This window comes from Neofelis nebulosa, chromosome 2 (assembly GCF_028018385.1).
Source record: "Neofelis nebulosa isolate mNeoNeb1 chromosome 2, mNeoNeb1.pri, whole genome shotgun sequence".
NCBI classification, from domain to species: domain Eukaryota; kingdom Metazoa; phylum Chordata; class Mammalia; order Carnivora; family Felidae; genus Neofelis; species Neofelis nebulosa.
The window spans coordinates 171,072,776-171,086,566 of record NC_080783.1 but is presented as its reverse complement, the minus strand read 5'-3'; the positions used below and the strand labels follow the sequence as shown (position 1 = coordinate 171,086,566).

The following is a 13,791-nucleotide window of genomic DNA, read 5'->3' as shown; positions in this document are numbered from 1 at the left end:
ATTCAGCTCAAATGTCAACTCAAAGAGGTCTTTCCAGACTCGTATCTAAAACTGTCCACTCTCTATCTCCTTTCTCTACCACTCATTATGTCCTATCATTTTAACTTCTGCCCCTCTCTAGAATGTAAAGCTCCTTCCGAGCAGGGAATGCATTTCATTCACGCCGTGTCCGTAGCGCCTTGAAAAATGCCTTGCAACTTGGTAGGCACCTAAAAACCAGCTTGATTAAATGCATTTGAACTGAACTTATCCTGCTTAACTTGCTTTGCGAGGTCACCTCACTAAGGTAAGCATACTAACAAAAGGAAGCAAAAATCAGGTAAGGCCTGGCTCGCCGCATTTGAGCCCCAAGTAAGGGCTCGCGCAGAAACACTTTCCAGCACCCGCAGCCGGAGCTGGGCCTTAAAGTGCTCTTTTCGTTTCCTTGTCTGGCCGGGAAGGGAAAGGAGTAAACGGGAGAAAATGAGGCGTGGAAGGGCTGAGGAAGGAGCCTCAGCGCTACCGTATACGGTTGAGAATACGCTGTTATCAACGACAGCGCTGGTTTCTATTGGATGGTCCCGGGGCTGGGGCTGCGATTCCGATCAGAAAGCCCAGGCACCGAGCACCAAGCACACCGGTCAGCCATTTTCCGAAACTAGTCTCCCTAGTAACCCCGCCCGAATGTGTACGCAAGAAAGGGGGGCGGGACTTATTGTGAGGGCCTCACTCCGGAAACCGCACCCGCGGAGGCGTCCCACCGTCAAGGATTCACAAAACGCGGAGCGAGATTTAACAGTCGGCAGCGAAAGCGCGCACTCGAACGCCAATGAGAGCGGAAGGAGTGGACCTCTCCTGAAGGGTACTCTGCATATCCAGCAATGATTGGTGAAGTCCTCCTGTCTTCTTTTTGGTATTGGGTGGACTTCCTCCGCCCACCCACTTGCTTTTGTCTAGGTACTTCTGATTGGCTCCTTCAGCGTGGTGGTGGGGGACAAGGTTTGGGGGATTGCTCATCGCAGATTGGTGGATTTGAGCACCTAGCGTCGTCTTCCCGAGGAAGGAGTCCGTCCCATCTTCTCTCTGTCCCGTCTCCCGACCCGTACGCCTTTCCTCAACTCGCGCGCACGAATGGTTAAAAAAAAAAAAAAAAAGGGTGTGAGGCTCGAGCCCGCCAGCCAGGCCTCCAGCACCTAGCGCGCGCCCTCAGCGAGGACCCGCGCGAGCTGCCCCTGACGCTGCCTGCGCTGTTTGAAACTGCAGAACCCGTTAGGATCTTGGGAAAACTACCGTTCCAGCTGGTTCCGGACCCCTGGCGTGCCAGGGGGGCGAGTGGCGGTCGCGAGGCGGCTCTTGCCTTTCGCGTCCCTGCAGCGTGGAGACTAGAACTGGCACTTTCGAAGGACGCCACCTCCAATCGCAGTGCTGGCGCGGGCGGAGGCTAAAACACGGGGGTCCTGAGACTGAGGAAAACGCGCCAAGTTCCCCTCGGTGGTGGAGTGGGAAAGACCCTAGCGGTTCAGGCGCTTGGCGAGCGGGACTACTTCTGGCGCGCCTCGCCATCCCGGGGCGGGGGAGGGCGGGGGCGGGCGCCGCTCCGGGGATGTAGTTGGTGCCGGCGCAGGGCAGGACCGAGCGGCAGCCCGGGTTCCCGCTCTTGAGAGCGAATGGTCACTCCCCTGCGGGGAGGGCAATCCGGGCAGCTTTTCCTTGGGTCGGGGCCCCCGCGGGCTCGGGGCAGGGGCTCACCTGTCGCACCCACATACATCCCGGCTGGACTCGGGGCGTCACCGCCGCGGACCGTGCTTTGGGCCATGACCAGGTAAGGAGGGCCTGGGGAGGAGAGGCCGGTGCCTGGGCGCCGAGACAAGTTCGGCCGGCCCCCAAGGGGGTCGCCCTAGGACCCCGGCGTCGGATCCGCGGGGGGGTGTGGGGGGGGAGACGCCGGGACCGCTTCGCTGCTGCGCCCTTGCGGAGCTGCCAGTCGAGCCCTCTGGGCACCGGTGGCAGGGAGGGGCGCCCCTCCTGCCGCCGCGGGGATACGGGGAGGCAGGTGCGGGCTGGGCGTCAATAGGCCGATTCCGCGGGCGAGGGGCCCGGAGCTGCGGTGCGGGCCGGAGTCGCCACCGGCCAGCCTCCCGCAGGACCCAGGGCTGTGTCTGACCGGCACGGACGGCAGCACAGCCTCGCCTTTTCACTTTTCGTTCCTAGAGGTGCGGCGTAGGGAGAGCATGTTTTCACTCACGTTGTCCGGTGTCGGGAATTGCTAAATTTTGTCGCGCACTGTAACTTAATTTTTCCAGAAGTATTTAGAAAGCCACGTGTTTTTAAGCCTTTGTCGAGGATGTTATCCTTGTTTTACGTTTTTCGTGAAAAGCTGGCATTGAGTGCTGTCGTCTTATAAAGGGAAGAACTTGAAACTAGTGGGACTGAATGTTCATATTGTCATTTGTTCAAGAGTATCTAATGTTCGATTTATTGTGTTTTCTGTGATATTTGATTTAGACTTCTAGGAGAAACGTTTTAGTTTTTCCAGTAATAAAGCCAGGAGTGAGAAATGGTGTAAGATACGGCATCTGGTAAAAATGTGGTATTTTCAGCAACGTTAAATGGTTAGTGATTTGAGGGAGCCAGGAGGGTTTAATTGCTTAGGATCTATCCGTTATTTCAACTGCTTGGTCGTTTTTTCTTCTACTTATTTAAGTCCGGTTACTACTCGGTGTCTTAGAGAATCCACTTTACATCATTTATAAGAATTGGCTCCCAGGAAAAATCTTTTACGAGAATCATTAATGCTTAGAGATCCCTGACAACTTCGCGTAGGCTGGTTTATCGTTCGTGATAGCTTTCCATCAGTAGCAGTAAGTGGCTAGGAGGGTAAATTGAGTTAGGGAGGGGTATGGGGAAATTGGTCAACTTTGCAGTTACTCCTGAGTTGAGTCTCAAAAGTGTGGTTTCACAACCGAGTTCAATGTTGCGAATTCCCAGATCAGAGACAGTGGAGTGAAATGCTTGTTAGTAAAGATGGAGTTTGAATTTTGTTAGTTTCTCTGTTCATCCTATTACTGTGTCTGTATTGCAATCATTGCTGAGGTTTTGTGCTCTAATACCCCAGATAATTCCCAACCCCCCCCCCCCCCCATATCTTAAGAAAATAGGACGTGTGTATAAAATAAATACCACAAATACTGCTGGGGGGGTTTTCATCTAAAAGTTTTAACAGTGAAAAAAGTTTTAAAAAGGTAAAATCTTTTTTTCTACTCAAGGGAGCATTTAACAAAATTTATAGTTTAAAAGAAGTTTTGGAAAATCAGTATTTTGTGTCTAGTCAGTAACAGTTTGGTAGCACAAAGTGCAGCAGTTCTTTGCACCATTTGCTCAACTTTGCATCTTTTATTACTTTTCACTCAAATTTTTAGGTATAATTGAAAACCAGATCTATGCCTTTGCTTGTATCCAAATTATATTTTTTTATTGGAGTACAGTTGACACACAATGTTACATTAGTTGCTGGTGTACAACACAGTGACTTGTGCAAGTTACATTTTATATAAGCTTTTTTAGAGACTATTTCATGTATTCATATTAATAACTAGAAAAGGCTTTGGAGGGAGGACTCCTTCACTTCCAGCACTCTTAATTTCCCAATCATCCCTTTCTTTTTTACCTCGTGCTTTAGAATTAGAGATGGTTGTTGCTCAATGTTTTCCAAATGAATAAATTAAAATAAAAATTAACTTCTTAGTCAATACTGCTTTACCGTAGGTCTCCTCAAATGGGGGTATTTTGTGGTGTGACCCTTAATCTCGTAGGCTAATAAATAATAAAAGTTCAGTATCTGATATTTTTGTTTAAGAAAGTTAAGGACAAATGACAAGCTCCTTCGTTTAAGCAATAAACATTGAGTGCCTGTTATTGATCAAGCATTGGGTTTTCAAATGTGAAGATCTAATTGGTACCATTCCTTGGTAATTTTCAAAATTTAATGATCTTACTGCCTACAGCTGATAATTGAAAATAATGAAACCTTTTCTGTGATTAACAGATATGATTGGTGATTACAACATCCTTGTATAAGTTAATTCTTGTCAACTCCTTGGGATTTGAAGAGAAAATGCCTGGTGTCATACCTAGTGAAAGTAATGGGCTTTCAAAAGGTAGCCCATCCAAAAAAAATAGACTTTCCTTGAAGTTTTTTCAGAAAAAGGAAACTAAGAGAGCCTTGGATTTCACAGATTCTCAAGAAAATGAAGAAAAAGCTTCTGAATATAGAGGATCTGAAATGTATGTATCTTAAGTATATTTCGGTACTTTTAAAATTCCGTATCAGTGAAGAAGCAGTGAACTTTGATACCTCCATTCTGATCTGATAGTCTATGGAGGCAAAAACACACAGCAGTGAGACAAACCTAGCAGTGTATAGTAGAAACAGCAAAACTGTAAATAATCGTCCAAAAAAGGGGGCGGGGGGGCGCCTGGGTGGCTCAGTCGGTTAGGCATCCGACTTCGGCTCAGGTCATGATCTCACAGTGCATGGTGCATAGTGCACGAGTTCGAGCCCCGTGTGTCGGGCTCTGTGCTGACAGCTCAGAGCCTGGAGCCTGCTTTAGATTCTGTGTCTCCCTCTCTCTCTGCTCCTCCCCCATTCATGCTCTGTCTCTGTCTCTCAAAAATAAATGTTAAAAAAAAATTTAGAAACAGCAAAACTGGCTGGCTCAGCACAGGATCACATCCATAATGTTAACCCGTTAACATTGATGGTCAGCCAGTTAGATTGACTTGGAGAAATATTTGTTGGCTAAGATTATTTTTCAATTTAAACTTATTTGTAATGTAACACATTCTGTGTAAGGGTAAAGAAATAACGTGATTTGGGGTTTGTTTTTTTTTTTTGGTTCAGAAGACTTGACAACCCTAGTGTATGATTATCAAACCAATTGGCATGTAGTTGCCAATAAGATAAAAATAAATCTTTTGGTGCACATCCTTTAGTGATTGAAATCTGAACAAAATGGAATGCTTACATATAGTTGTTGTAATTAAAGTCTATACTAGCTTGCTATTCAACAAATAGGTACACTGCTATATGACTAAAATGGGTTTGGTCCCATGTGTAATTTCCTACTATTTCCCAGTAATCAGTTTAGGAGATGTGAACCTTATGTTTACCAGCAGTCATGCCTATAAACACTTTGAGGTGCCAGGGTAGTAGCTAGCTGCTATAAAATAAAAATTCTGTGAGGACCTACTATTTGTTAAAATAAGGTAAAAGAATAACTTGAACAATTCGTTTTAAAGTGAAGGACAACTGTGTAATTCTCTTTATCTACTCTTTCCTTTTACCAGAACCTGACCTTTTAGGTGGTGCATCCTCTCCTAGATATTGTCATAGCTTATTTCCAGGTTTCTGTTCAGAGTTAGACTACTTTTAAAAATTATGTAGGTTTAACTAATCACAGTACCAGTCCCTCAATTTTCTACTCTCTAAAATGGGATTAATAGCTCAGGATGGAATTGAGGCTTGTTGTGTATAATGGTTTTAAAGTGTTTATAAAACTTTTATTCTGAGTATGTAGCAATTTTTGTATCTGTATAGATTTCTTAGAAAAGTGTCACCTGAATAAAATCCATATCTCAGTTCATACAATTTTTGGGAAAAGACTATATCTAAGGAAGTGTTCGTTCCACTTTGTTTCTTTAAGATACTATACTTCATAATACCTCTCTCTGCTTATATTTTATAGTGATCAAGTTGTTCCTGCAGCACAGTCCTCACCTATAAACTGTGAGAAGAGAGAAAACTTGTTACCATTTGTGGGACTGAATAATCTCGGCAATACTTGTTATCTTAATAGTATACTTCAGGTAAGTTGAGGATTTTGCTACATAATAAAGCTTTAGTAGGCAAAGCATGATGTAACATTTAATGTTTGAGAATTTCAGAGTGGAGTATTTTAATTGTCTATATGGTCTTTGACTGTAAATGAACTAGAATGGACTAAAGTAATGATTCTAAATTGCATGTTACCAGCTTCCTTTGGGGTAAGAGAAAGTAATATATTAAATAAAATTGGGCTAGCAAAATTGAATTGACATTGGTTAACTGGAAGATGACAAATCCTTGGTTTTTCTGCCTTATTCCTAGTACTATGGTGATGTGTATTTTAACCTTTGGAACTCTGTTTTATATTGTACTCTTAGAACCCTACATCCTAGCAATATGTGCCTGGGCTCACTGCTTTGCTGCCAGTGAGGGAACACAGTGTGCTACTATGATGAAATATAAAACAATTTTTGACACAGTACTAATTTCAGAATTTTAACTAATGCACATTTAAAAATGCTCTACAGGGGTGCCTGGGTGGCTCAGTCGGTTGTCTGACTTTGGCTCAGGTCATGATCTTGCGGTTCTTGAGTTCAAGCCCCATGTCGGGGTCTGTGCTGACAGCTCAGATTCTATGTTTCCTTCTGTCCCTCCTTCCCTTTTCGCACGCTCTCTCTCAAATAAAACTTTTGAAAAAATTTTTAAAATGCTCTACTAAAAAAACATAGTATTTTAATGGTTTTAGTTACATTGTTGTTTGTTCAGTAAACACTCAGACAGTCTTACTTTTTATAGGTATTATATTTTTGTCCTGGTTTTAAATCTGGAGTGAAGCACTTATTTAACATTATTTCAAGGAAGAAAGAAGCCCTGAAAGATGAAGCCAATCAAAAAGATAAGGTAAAAAATAAAAGAACAGAAAATATATAAAAAGTAAAGTAATGGAAATTAACTTGCTTAGAAATTAAAAAGTAATAGAAACACAGGATTTGGGAGGAGGATAACAGACTAGTTCTCTGAAATGGAATTTCTTACTATCCTGTGTTTTTAAGAAAGGCAATTTTTCCATTCTTGTAGGTTAGCTAACTAGGTTATCATCTTTTACAGTGTCTTCTCTTGCCCTCTAATTTATTGCTTACCAATAAACATTGTATATCACAGTCACAGTTTATCATGCCCTTGAATCTCCTGTTATTTATATATCATGTTTTCAAATTCACTCACGTTTGATTTACACAGTCAGAAAACCATTATCTTCCCTGTAATTGAAAATAATCAAAAACTCAAAATTGTTTAAAGTTTGTATACCTCTATAGAATTAGTGTTAGAATGAAATTAAATTTAGCAAAGCTAGTATTGTCTAGTGAAACACAAGAAAAGGGGAAGGTACTTAATTTGTTCTTAAATAAAAATAATGGTTTGTGTGTTTCTTTCTTGACAGGGAAATTGTAAAGAAGATTCTTTGGCAAGTTATGAACTCATATGCAGTTTACAGTCCTTGATCATTTCAGTTGAACAGCTTCAGGCTAGCTTTCTCTTAAATCCAGAGAAATACACTGATGAACTTGCTACTCAGCCAAGGCGACTGCTTAACACACTCAGGTAATGTGCCTATAATTTTAGGATTCCAACTTAGTAGCTTACTGCTTTCTTTGGGGGAGAGTGATATGGGAACAAATAGGGGGGGTGAAGGGCCAGGAAAATAGAAACTACAGATCCTATACTCACTGGTATCCCAGAGGCTCTGGAAATTAGAAATGTTTTTGTAAGTTTGGTACTAAATTCATTAGATGTGAATTGGTATGAGGCTATTAATAGTCTTTGTTCATTTTTATTTATAATGTGAATACTCACATTTTTAAATAGGAATAGTAATATGTTTAATTATGGGATACTGCCCCTTGGGTTAAAATAAATTTATTACATGCCATATGTATTTTTTTAATCTGAAAATTAGTGAATTCTCAGATTTGGTCCTAAGAGATTTCAGATTAGGAATTGTAGGTTTTTAGTCAAAATATATTATGCATAACAACTATGAATACCAAATATTCCAGTTTTGTTGTATGTGTTTGCATAACTATTAGGTCACTGGATTAGATTTTTTTTGTATTGTCTTAAATGAAACATTATCCAATATATAAATAGCCTTACCTAATGTTACAGGGTAAATCGTAAAACTAAATAACTTTTTAAAGAATAGACCTAGGTGAGGGGTGCCTGGCTTAGTTGGTAGAGCACGTGACTCTTGATCTCAGAGTTGTGAGTTCAAGCCCCACATTGAGTGTAGAGATTACTTAACAGTAAAAAAAAATAGACCTAGGTGTAATTGTTATACGTTTGTTAATGGGCAGTATAGCATGGTGGCCAACAGCAGGTTTGACTCCTGGCTTTGCATCTCTTTGACCTTGGGCAAGCTACCTTATCTGTAAAATCATGGTGATACAGTACTTACCTTATAGGGTTATTGTGAGAATTATGTTCTACATCTAATATAAAAAGCATCTTGAATAAACCCTGGTACATGGTAAACTATACAAATACTAGCTGTTACTAGTATTTGTGATAATGAATATGAGGTAAAATTTGTTTTTATTTTTAATTACAAGTTTAGGTAAGAAGCTTCAAATTAGTTGAATAAATGTTTTCAGGTTTTTAAAATAATTTGATACCCCTGTAAATGAATTAATTTCTCTATAGAAAGGATGTGTTTTTTATATTCTATCTTGAAAACTAGAATAGATGAAATGGAAATTTTTATTTATAGGGAACTCAACCCTATGTATGAAGGATATCTACAGCATGATGCACAGGAAGTATTACAGTGTATTTTGGGAAACATTCAAGAAACATGCCAACTCCTAAAAAAAGAAGAAGTAAAAAATGTGGTAGAATTATCTACTAAGGTAGAAGAAAAACCTCATCAGAAGGAGGAAATGAGTGGTATTAACACCACAGAGATGGACAGTATGAGGCATTCTGAAGACTATAAAGAAAAACTCACAAAAGCAAATGGGAAAAGAAAAAATGACATTGAATTTGGTAACATAAAGAAAAAAATTAAAGCCTCTAAGGAACACCAGTCACTGGAAGAGAACCAGAGACAAACCAGATCAAAAAGGAAAGCTACAGGTGATACATTAGAGATTCCTTCTAAAATAATCCCCAAGTATGTTTCTGAAAATGAAAGTTCAAGACCCTCACAAAAGAAATCAAGAGTTAAAATAAATTGGTTAAAGCCTGCAACTAAGCAACCCAGCATTCTTTCTAAATTCTGTAGTCTGGGGAAAATAACAACAAACCAGGGATCCAAAGGACAGTCGAAAGAAAATGAATATGATCTTGAAGAGGACTTGGGGAAGTGTGAAAATGAAAGCACAACTAATGGTTGTGAACTTGAATCTCCAGGGAATAATGTTAAGTCCGTTAATGTTAATGAAGTTAAGCCCATAAACAAAGGTCAGTATAATTTATTCTTAGACATTGATAGGTAGGATTAACAGCTGCAGAACTGCAGTGTTCTCTTAGATACATGTACAAGATAAATGTGGTTCAAGTTGTAAGAAAATTTTAACACTGTGAACTGTGTGGTGTTTTAACCACTGCTCAGATGTGTGTGTATAAATCTCACTAATCTTAAGGTAATGTTAATTTATGGTTTATAAACGAGGGGAATTCCATACATTTTAATGGAAAGAGAATTATTTTACCCCCTCTGTAGTACTAGACAATAAACTCATGAAAGAAATTGCATTTAATGAAATACAATTTTAGAGAACTAAGTAGTTCTACTGTAGTTGAACTGGATAGCTACCTAATTGTGTCCAACTCTTAGAGAAAATGTGTAGTATTGATGTGGCTAATGGTTTTTACCAAAAGTGTCATACTTATTTTGGGGTTGTTTCTATAGGAGTTTCTTTGGGAAGGGACTTAAGGTGACAAAATTGTGACTTTCCTTTTTAGAGACCACAGTAATTCATCTTCAAAACGACCTTTACAGGGAATTTATGTATCATGAATAAGACACCTCTTAATGTTAATAAGCAAGTTTAGATCTAAAAGTCAGCTTTTTATTCATGATACACTTGAAACAATATTGGTTATTTGGGCTACGCTGAGCTGAAAATTTTTCCTATTTTTGTTTTAGGTGCAGAGCAAATTGGTTTTGAGCTAGTAGAGAAATTATTTCAAGGTCAGCTGGTATTAAGGACTCGTTGCTTAGAATGTGAAAGTTTAACAGAAAGAAGAGAAGATTTTCAGGACATCAGTGTGCCAGTACAAGAAGATGAGCTTTCCAAAGTAGAGGAGAGTTCTGAAAGTAAGCAAAATTGGAGTCTTGTATGGATGATGGAATAAGTAGTTTTCGTCAACAAAACACAGTCTAATAATAGCTTGTATAATTACTGGGAAAAAAAATAGTGTCTCTGGTATAATAAAATCTTTCTGCTCATATAGATTCACTTGTTAATAATTAACATTTAGAAGATTATGGTATCTTTATTTTGATGTGTAGAGTATGTTATAATGGGAAGTGAAATGCTTTATTAAGTTTTAGGTATCTCAGTCTTAGAGCTACAGAGGATATTTTTGTTCACAATATTTGAGCCAGTATTTTGTCTAGTATAAAAAGACAAGAAATAGGGAAATGTTATGGGAAGTGATCATGAGACTGGCTTGTTCAGATATCGGAAGTTAGCCATTAAAGTGTAAACTAAAAAGTCTGTCTTAACATTCAATCAGAGACTAGGTTATCATCATTTTGCTGGCCCTGTCACCTAAATACTTTGTACTTGGCCAGCCAAGTATAAGTATTTAAAAGATATGTGTCCTGTTGAGGATGATAAACTTAAGTTTCTGAAACTAAAATGTCTTTATTGTTTGGGAAGGATTAGTCAAATGAAATTGCATGCTAATTTTGAACATGGAACTTGTTTAATTTTTAAATGTCTGAGAGGTTTTTCATTTGTGAGTGAAAGGATTCTCTTATGTAGTTTCTCCAGAGCCAAAAACAGAAATGAAGACCCTGAGATGGGCAATTTCACAGTTTGCTTCAGTGGAGAGGATTGTAGGAGAAGATAAATATTTCTGTGAAAATTGCCATCATTATACTGAAGCCGAACGAAGTCTTTTGTTTGACAAAATGCCTGAAGTTATAACTATTCATTTGAAGTGCTTTGCTGCTAGTGGCTTGGAGTGAGTATTATAAATAAAAGCTATATGAAAAAAAATGAGCTGCTATAAGTTTTGTTCAAAATACTATAATAGTAACAAAATAGTGTAATAGCATTATATAAAGATAACCTTAGAAAAGTTTGTTATTAAGTTTACTTGTAAAAATGCATCAATATAAATCCTTTTGGTATAAATACATAGTCTAGGGTTCTTCCCATATCTTTTAATCTTCGTTCCTTACTAGATACAGTTTCAAGTTGAAGTGATTAAAGCAGGAAACAGATCTTGTATACATCAAGGTTTTTTGAGGGGTGAAAAAGGCAAAATTATATTTAAGGTAAGCCAAGAATCCAACTAGTCTTTGAAGAAAATTCAAGTATCTTTGTGACATGTATACATGTCATTGTAGATTTTATTCCGTCCCATATTAACGAATTGTTTGAAGTTAGCACGGGAGCCTCCAGTAGCTCTCTACACACTTTATTATTACAGAAGAAGACATACAGTGTTTTCTTTCAGTGGATTTTTTCTTTGCTGTTTATTTTTATTCCCCAAATCTTGGTAGAGATGGCTGTCACATTAAAATTACTCTCTAAAGGATTTTGAAGTTAAATGGCATTTAAAACACTGGCTTTCTCATTGTACAAAATTAGGAAAGTTAAAGGGGCACCTTGGTGGCCTAGTCGGTTAAGTTATGCATCTGACTCTTGATTTTGGCTCAGGTCACGAGCTCACAGTTTGTGAGTTTGAGCCCCATGTTGACAGGGACTCTGTCTCCCTCTCTCTCTGCCCCTCCCTCTGGTGCTATCTCATAAATAAACATTAACTTTTAAAAAATTAGGAAAGTAAATAAAAGGGAGCATGCCATATATTCTCCATAGAAACTGCTGAATATTAGCACTTATTTCAGTATTTCTTGTGTGCACCAAACATTAAGGATTCATTCAGACTTCTACTTGGTTTCACATTTGGATGTCAAACTGAATGTGTAAAGTGGAATTGCAGAAAACTTTTTCTTTTTTCCTTCCAAAGGTTTGATTGCTATGGTGGTGGACTTTCCAAGATCAACACTCCTTTACTGACACCTCTTAAACTGTCACTAGAAGAATGGAGCACAAAGCCAACCAACGACAGCTATGGGTTATTTGCAGTTGTGATGCACAGTGGCATTACCATCAGTAGTGGGCATTACACTGCTTCTGTTAAAGTCACTGACCTTAACAGTTTAGAACTAGATAAGGGAAATTTTGTGATTGACCAAATGTGTGAAATAGGTAAACCAGAACCATTGAATGAGAAGGAAGCAAGGGATGTGGTTGAAAATTATGATGAAGAAATGTCAATTAGAGTCAGTGGAAATACACAGCCAAGCAAAGTTCTGAACAAAAAAAATGTAGAAGCTATTGGACTTCTTGGAGGACAAAAGAGCAAAGCAGATTATGAGCTATACAACAAAGCATCTAATCCTGATAAAGTTGCCAATACAGCATTTGCTGAAAACAGAAATTCTGAGACTAACAGTACTAATGGGACTCATGAATTTGATACAAACAAGGAATCCAGTGACCAAGCAGGCCTTAACTTTAGTGGATTTGAGAACAAAATTTCATATGTAGTGCAAAGTTTAAAGGAGTATGAGGGAAAGTGGTTACTTTTTGATGATTCTGAAGTGAAAGTTACTGAAGAGAAGGACTTTCTGAATTCTCTTTCTCCTTCTACATCTCCTACATCTACTCCTTACTTGCTATTTTATAAGAAATTATAGAGTATTTTCCTTATGTATATATTAGACCTGGATAAAAGCTGGTAAAGTTGATTACATCAAAGAGTCTAGCTTATCTTTTGAAGCTATTGGATATTATTGGTCTCTCTAAAGTTTTTATATAAATAGTGAAATTTGAATTACTGAAAACCATGTTAATTTTTAGAATTCATTTCCTATAGTAGAGACTAGTGATGCATTAGCTTCTGGGAACAAACTTGTATAGTTTCTTAATTGAATTATCCAAATGGAAGCATTTAAACACTTTTGAATTCACACCTATCTTTTGTGTTTGCTTTTTAAAATAAAGTGCTTGTATTTGTATCTCCATATTTTGGAGTAATTATCTATATGATGTTTATAGGTCCTGTGGGTTTCCAGCTAAGAAGAAGAATCTCATTTCAGTACCTTTAGTTTTTTAAGTCATGAAGCCAGATCTTTAATGGGCTGTATTTAGAGGCACAAAGTCTGGAATATGTGTGTATTCACAGTAGTGTACATTTTGTGCCTTGAATCACTTTGAAAAGTGTCTCAGAAAACCTGGACAGCCAATCCCCCTTCTATCTTGAGAAGAATTTTATATGTATTTATGAAAATGATTCTGTATTCTAGTAAATCTTTTTGGGCATGGACTAATTTGTATCTCTTCATAGTCATATTCTGCACGATCTGTATATAGTATATCAAATTTAGAGGTGTGTGACCTTAAATTTAACTTTTTTTAAAAACTGGGAGGTCAATAAAATTTAAACTGCTTAACAACTACATGTACAACTGCTCATATTTGTTTTACATATTTTTTGCTATAATATAGTGGCGTTCTCTTGAGAATATGTACGTATAATATATATGTGTATATATACACACATACCTAGAAGAGAATAAACATGCATAATTACCTTTAATAATAGTTGGAGGTGAAGAGATTTTTCAAATAGGAGAAACAGTCCATCCAAGTTGTCATACTTAAAAGAGGTTTATAGTAAAAATTGTTGCATTCTTGGTTGCCCTTTAAAGTAGACATACTTTATGGAATCCGTAAGATGAGGCTTTG

At 38.5% G+C, this 13,791-nt stretch overlaps 1 protein-coding gene across 3 annotated transcripts; it reads left to right on the top strand.

Annotated features, from left to right (window-relative positions):
- Positions 1–774: 774 nt before the first annotated feature.
- On the top strand, positions 775–13,502 carry USP1 (ubiquitin specific peptidase 1). 3 transcript variants are annotated; one of them, XM_058717174.1, is made up of 9 exons: positions 775–936; positions 4,025–4,263; positions 5,724–5,844; positions 6,599–6,703; positions 7,245–7,405; positions 8,571–9,262; positions 9,951–10,121; positions 10,795–10,996; positions 12,008–13,502. In XM_058717174.1, exons 2-9 carry the CDS (start codon positions 4,094–4,096, stop codon positions 12,738–12,740), a joined length of 2,355 nt encoding a protein of 784 aa, XP_058573157.1. In that variant the 5' UTR covers positions 775–936; positions 4,025–4,093; the 3' UTR covers positions 12,741–13,502. The 3 variants fall into 3 exon arrangements, with proteins under 3 accessions (XP_058573157.1, XP_058573159.1, XP_058573156.1); XM_058717176.1 differs by lacking the exon at positions 775–936 and adding an exon at positions 1,662–1,801 and having other exon boundaries at positions 8,571–8,935; XM_058717173.1 differs by lacking the exon at positions 775–936 and adding an exon at positions 1,662–1,801.
- The last annotated feature ends 289 nt before the right edge of the window (positions 13,503–13,791 follow it).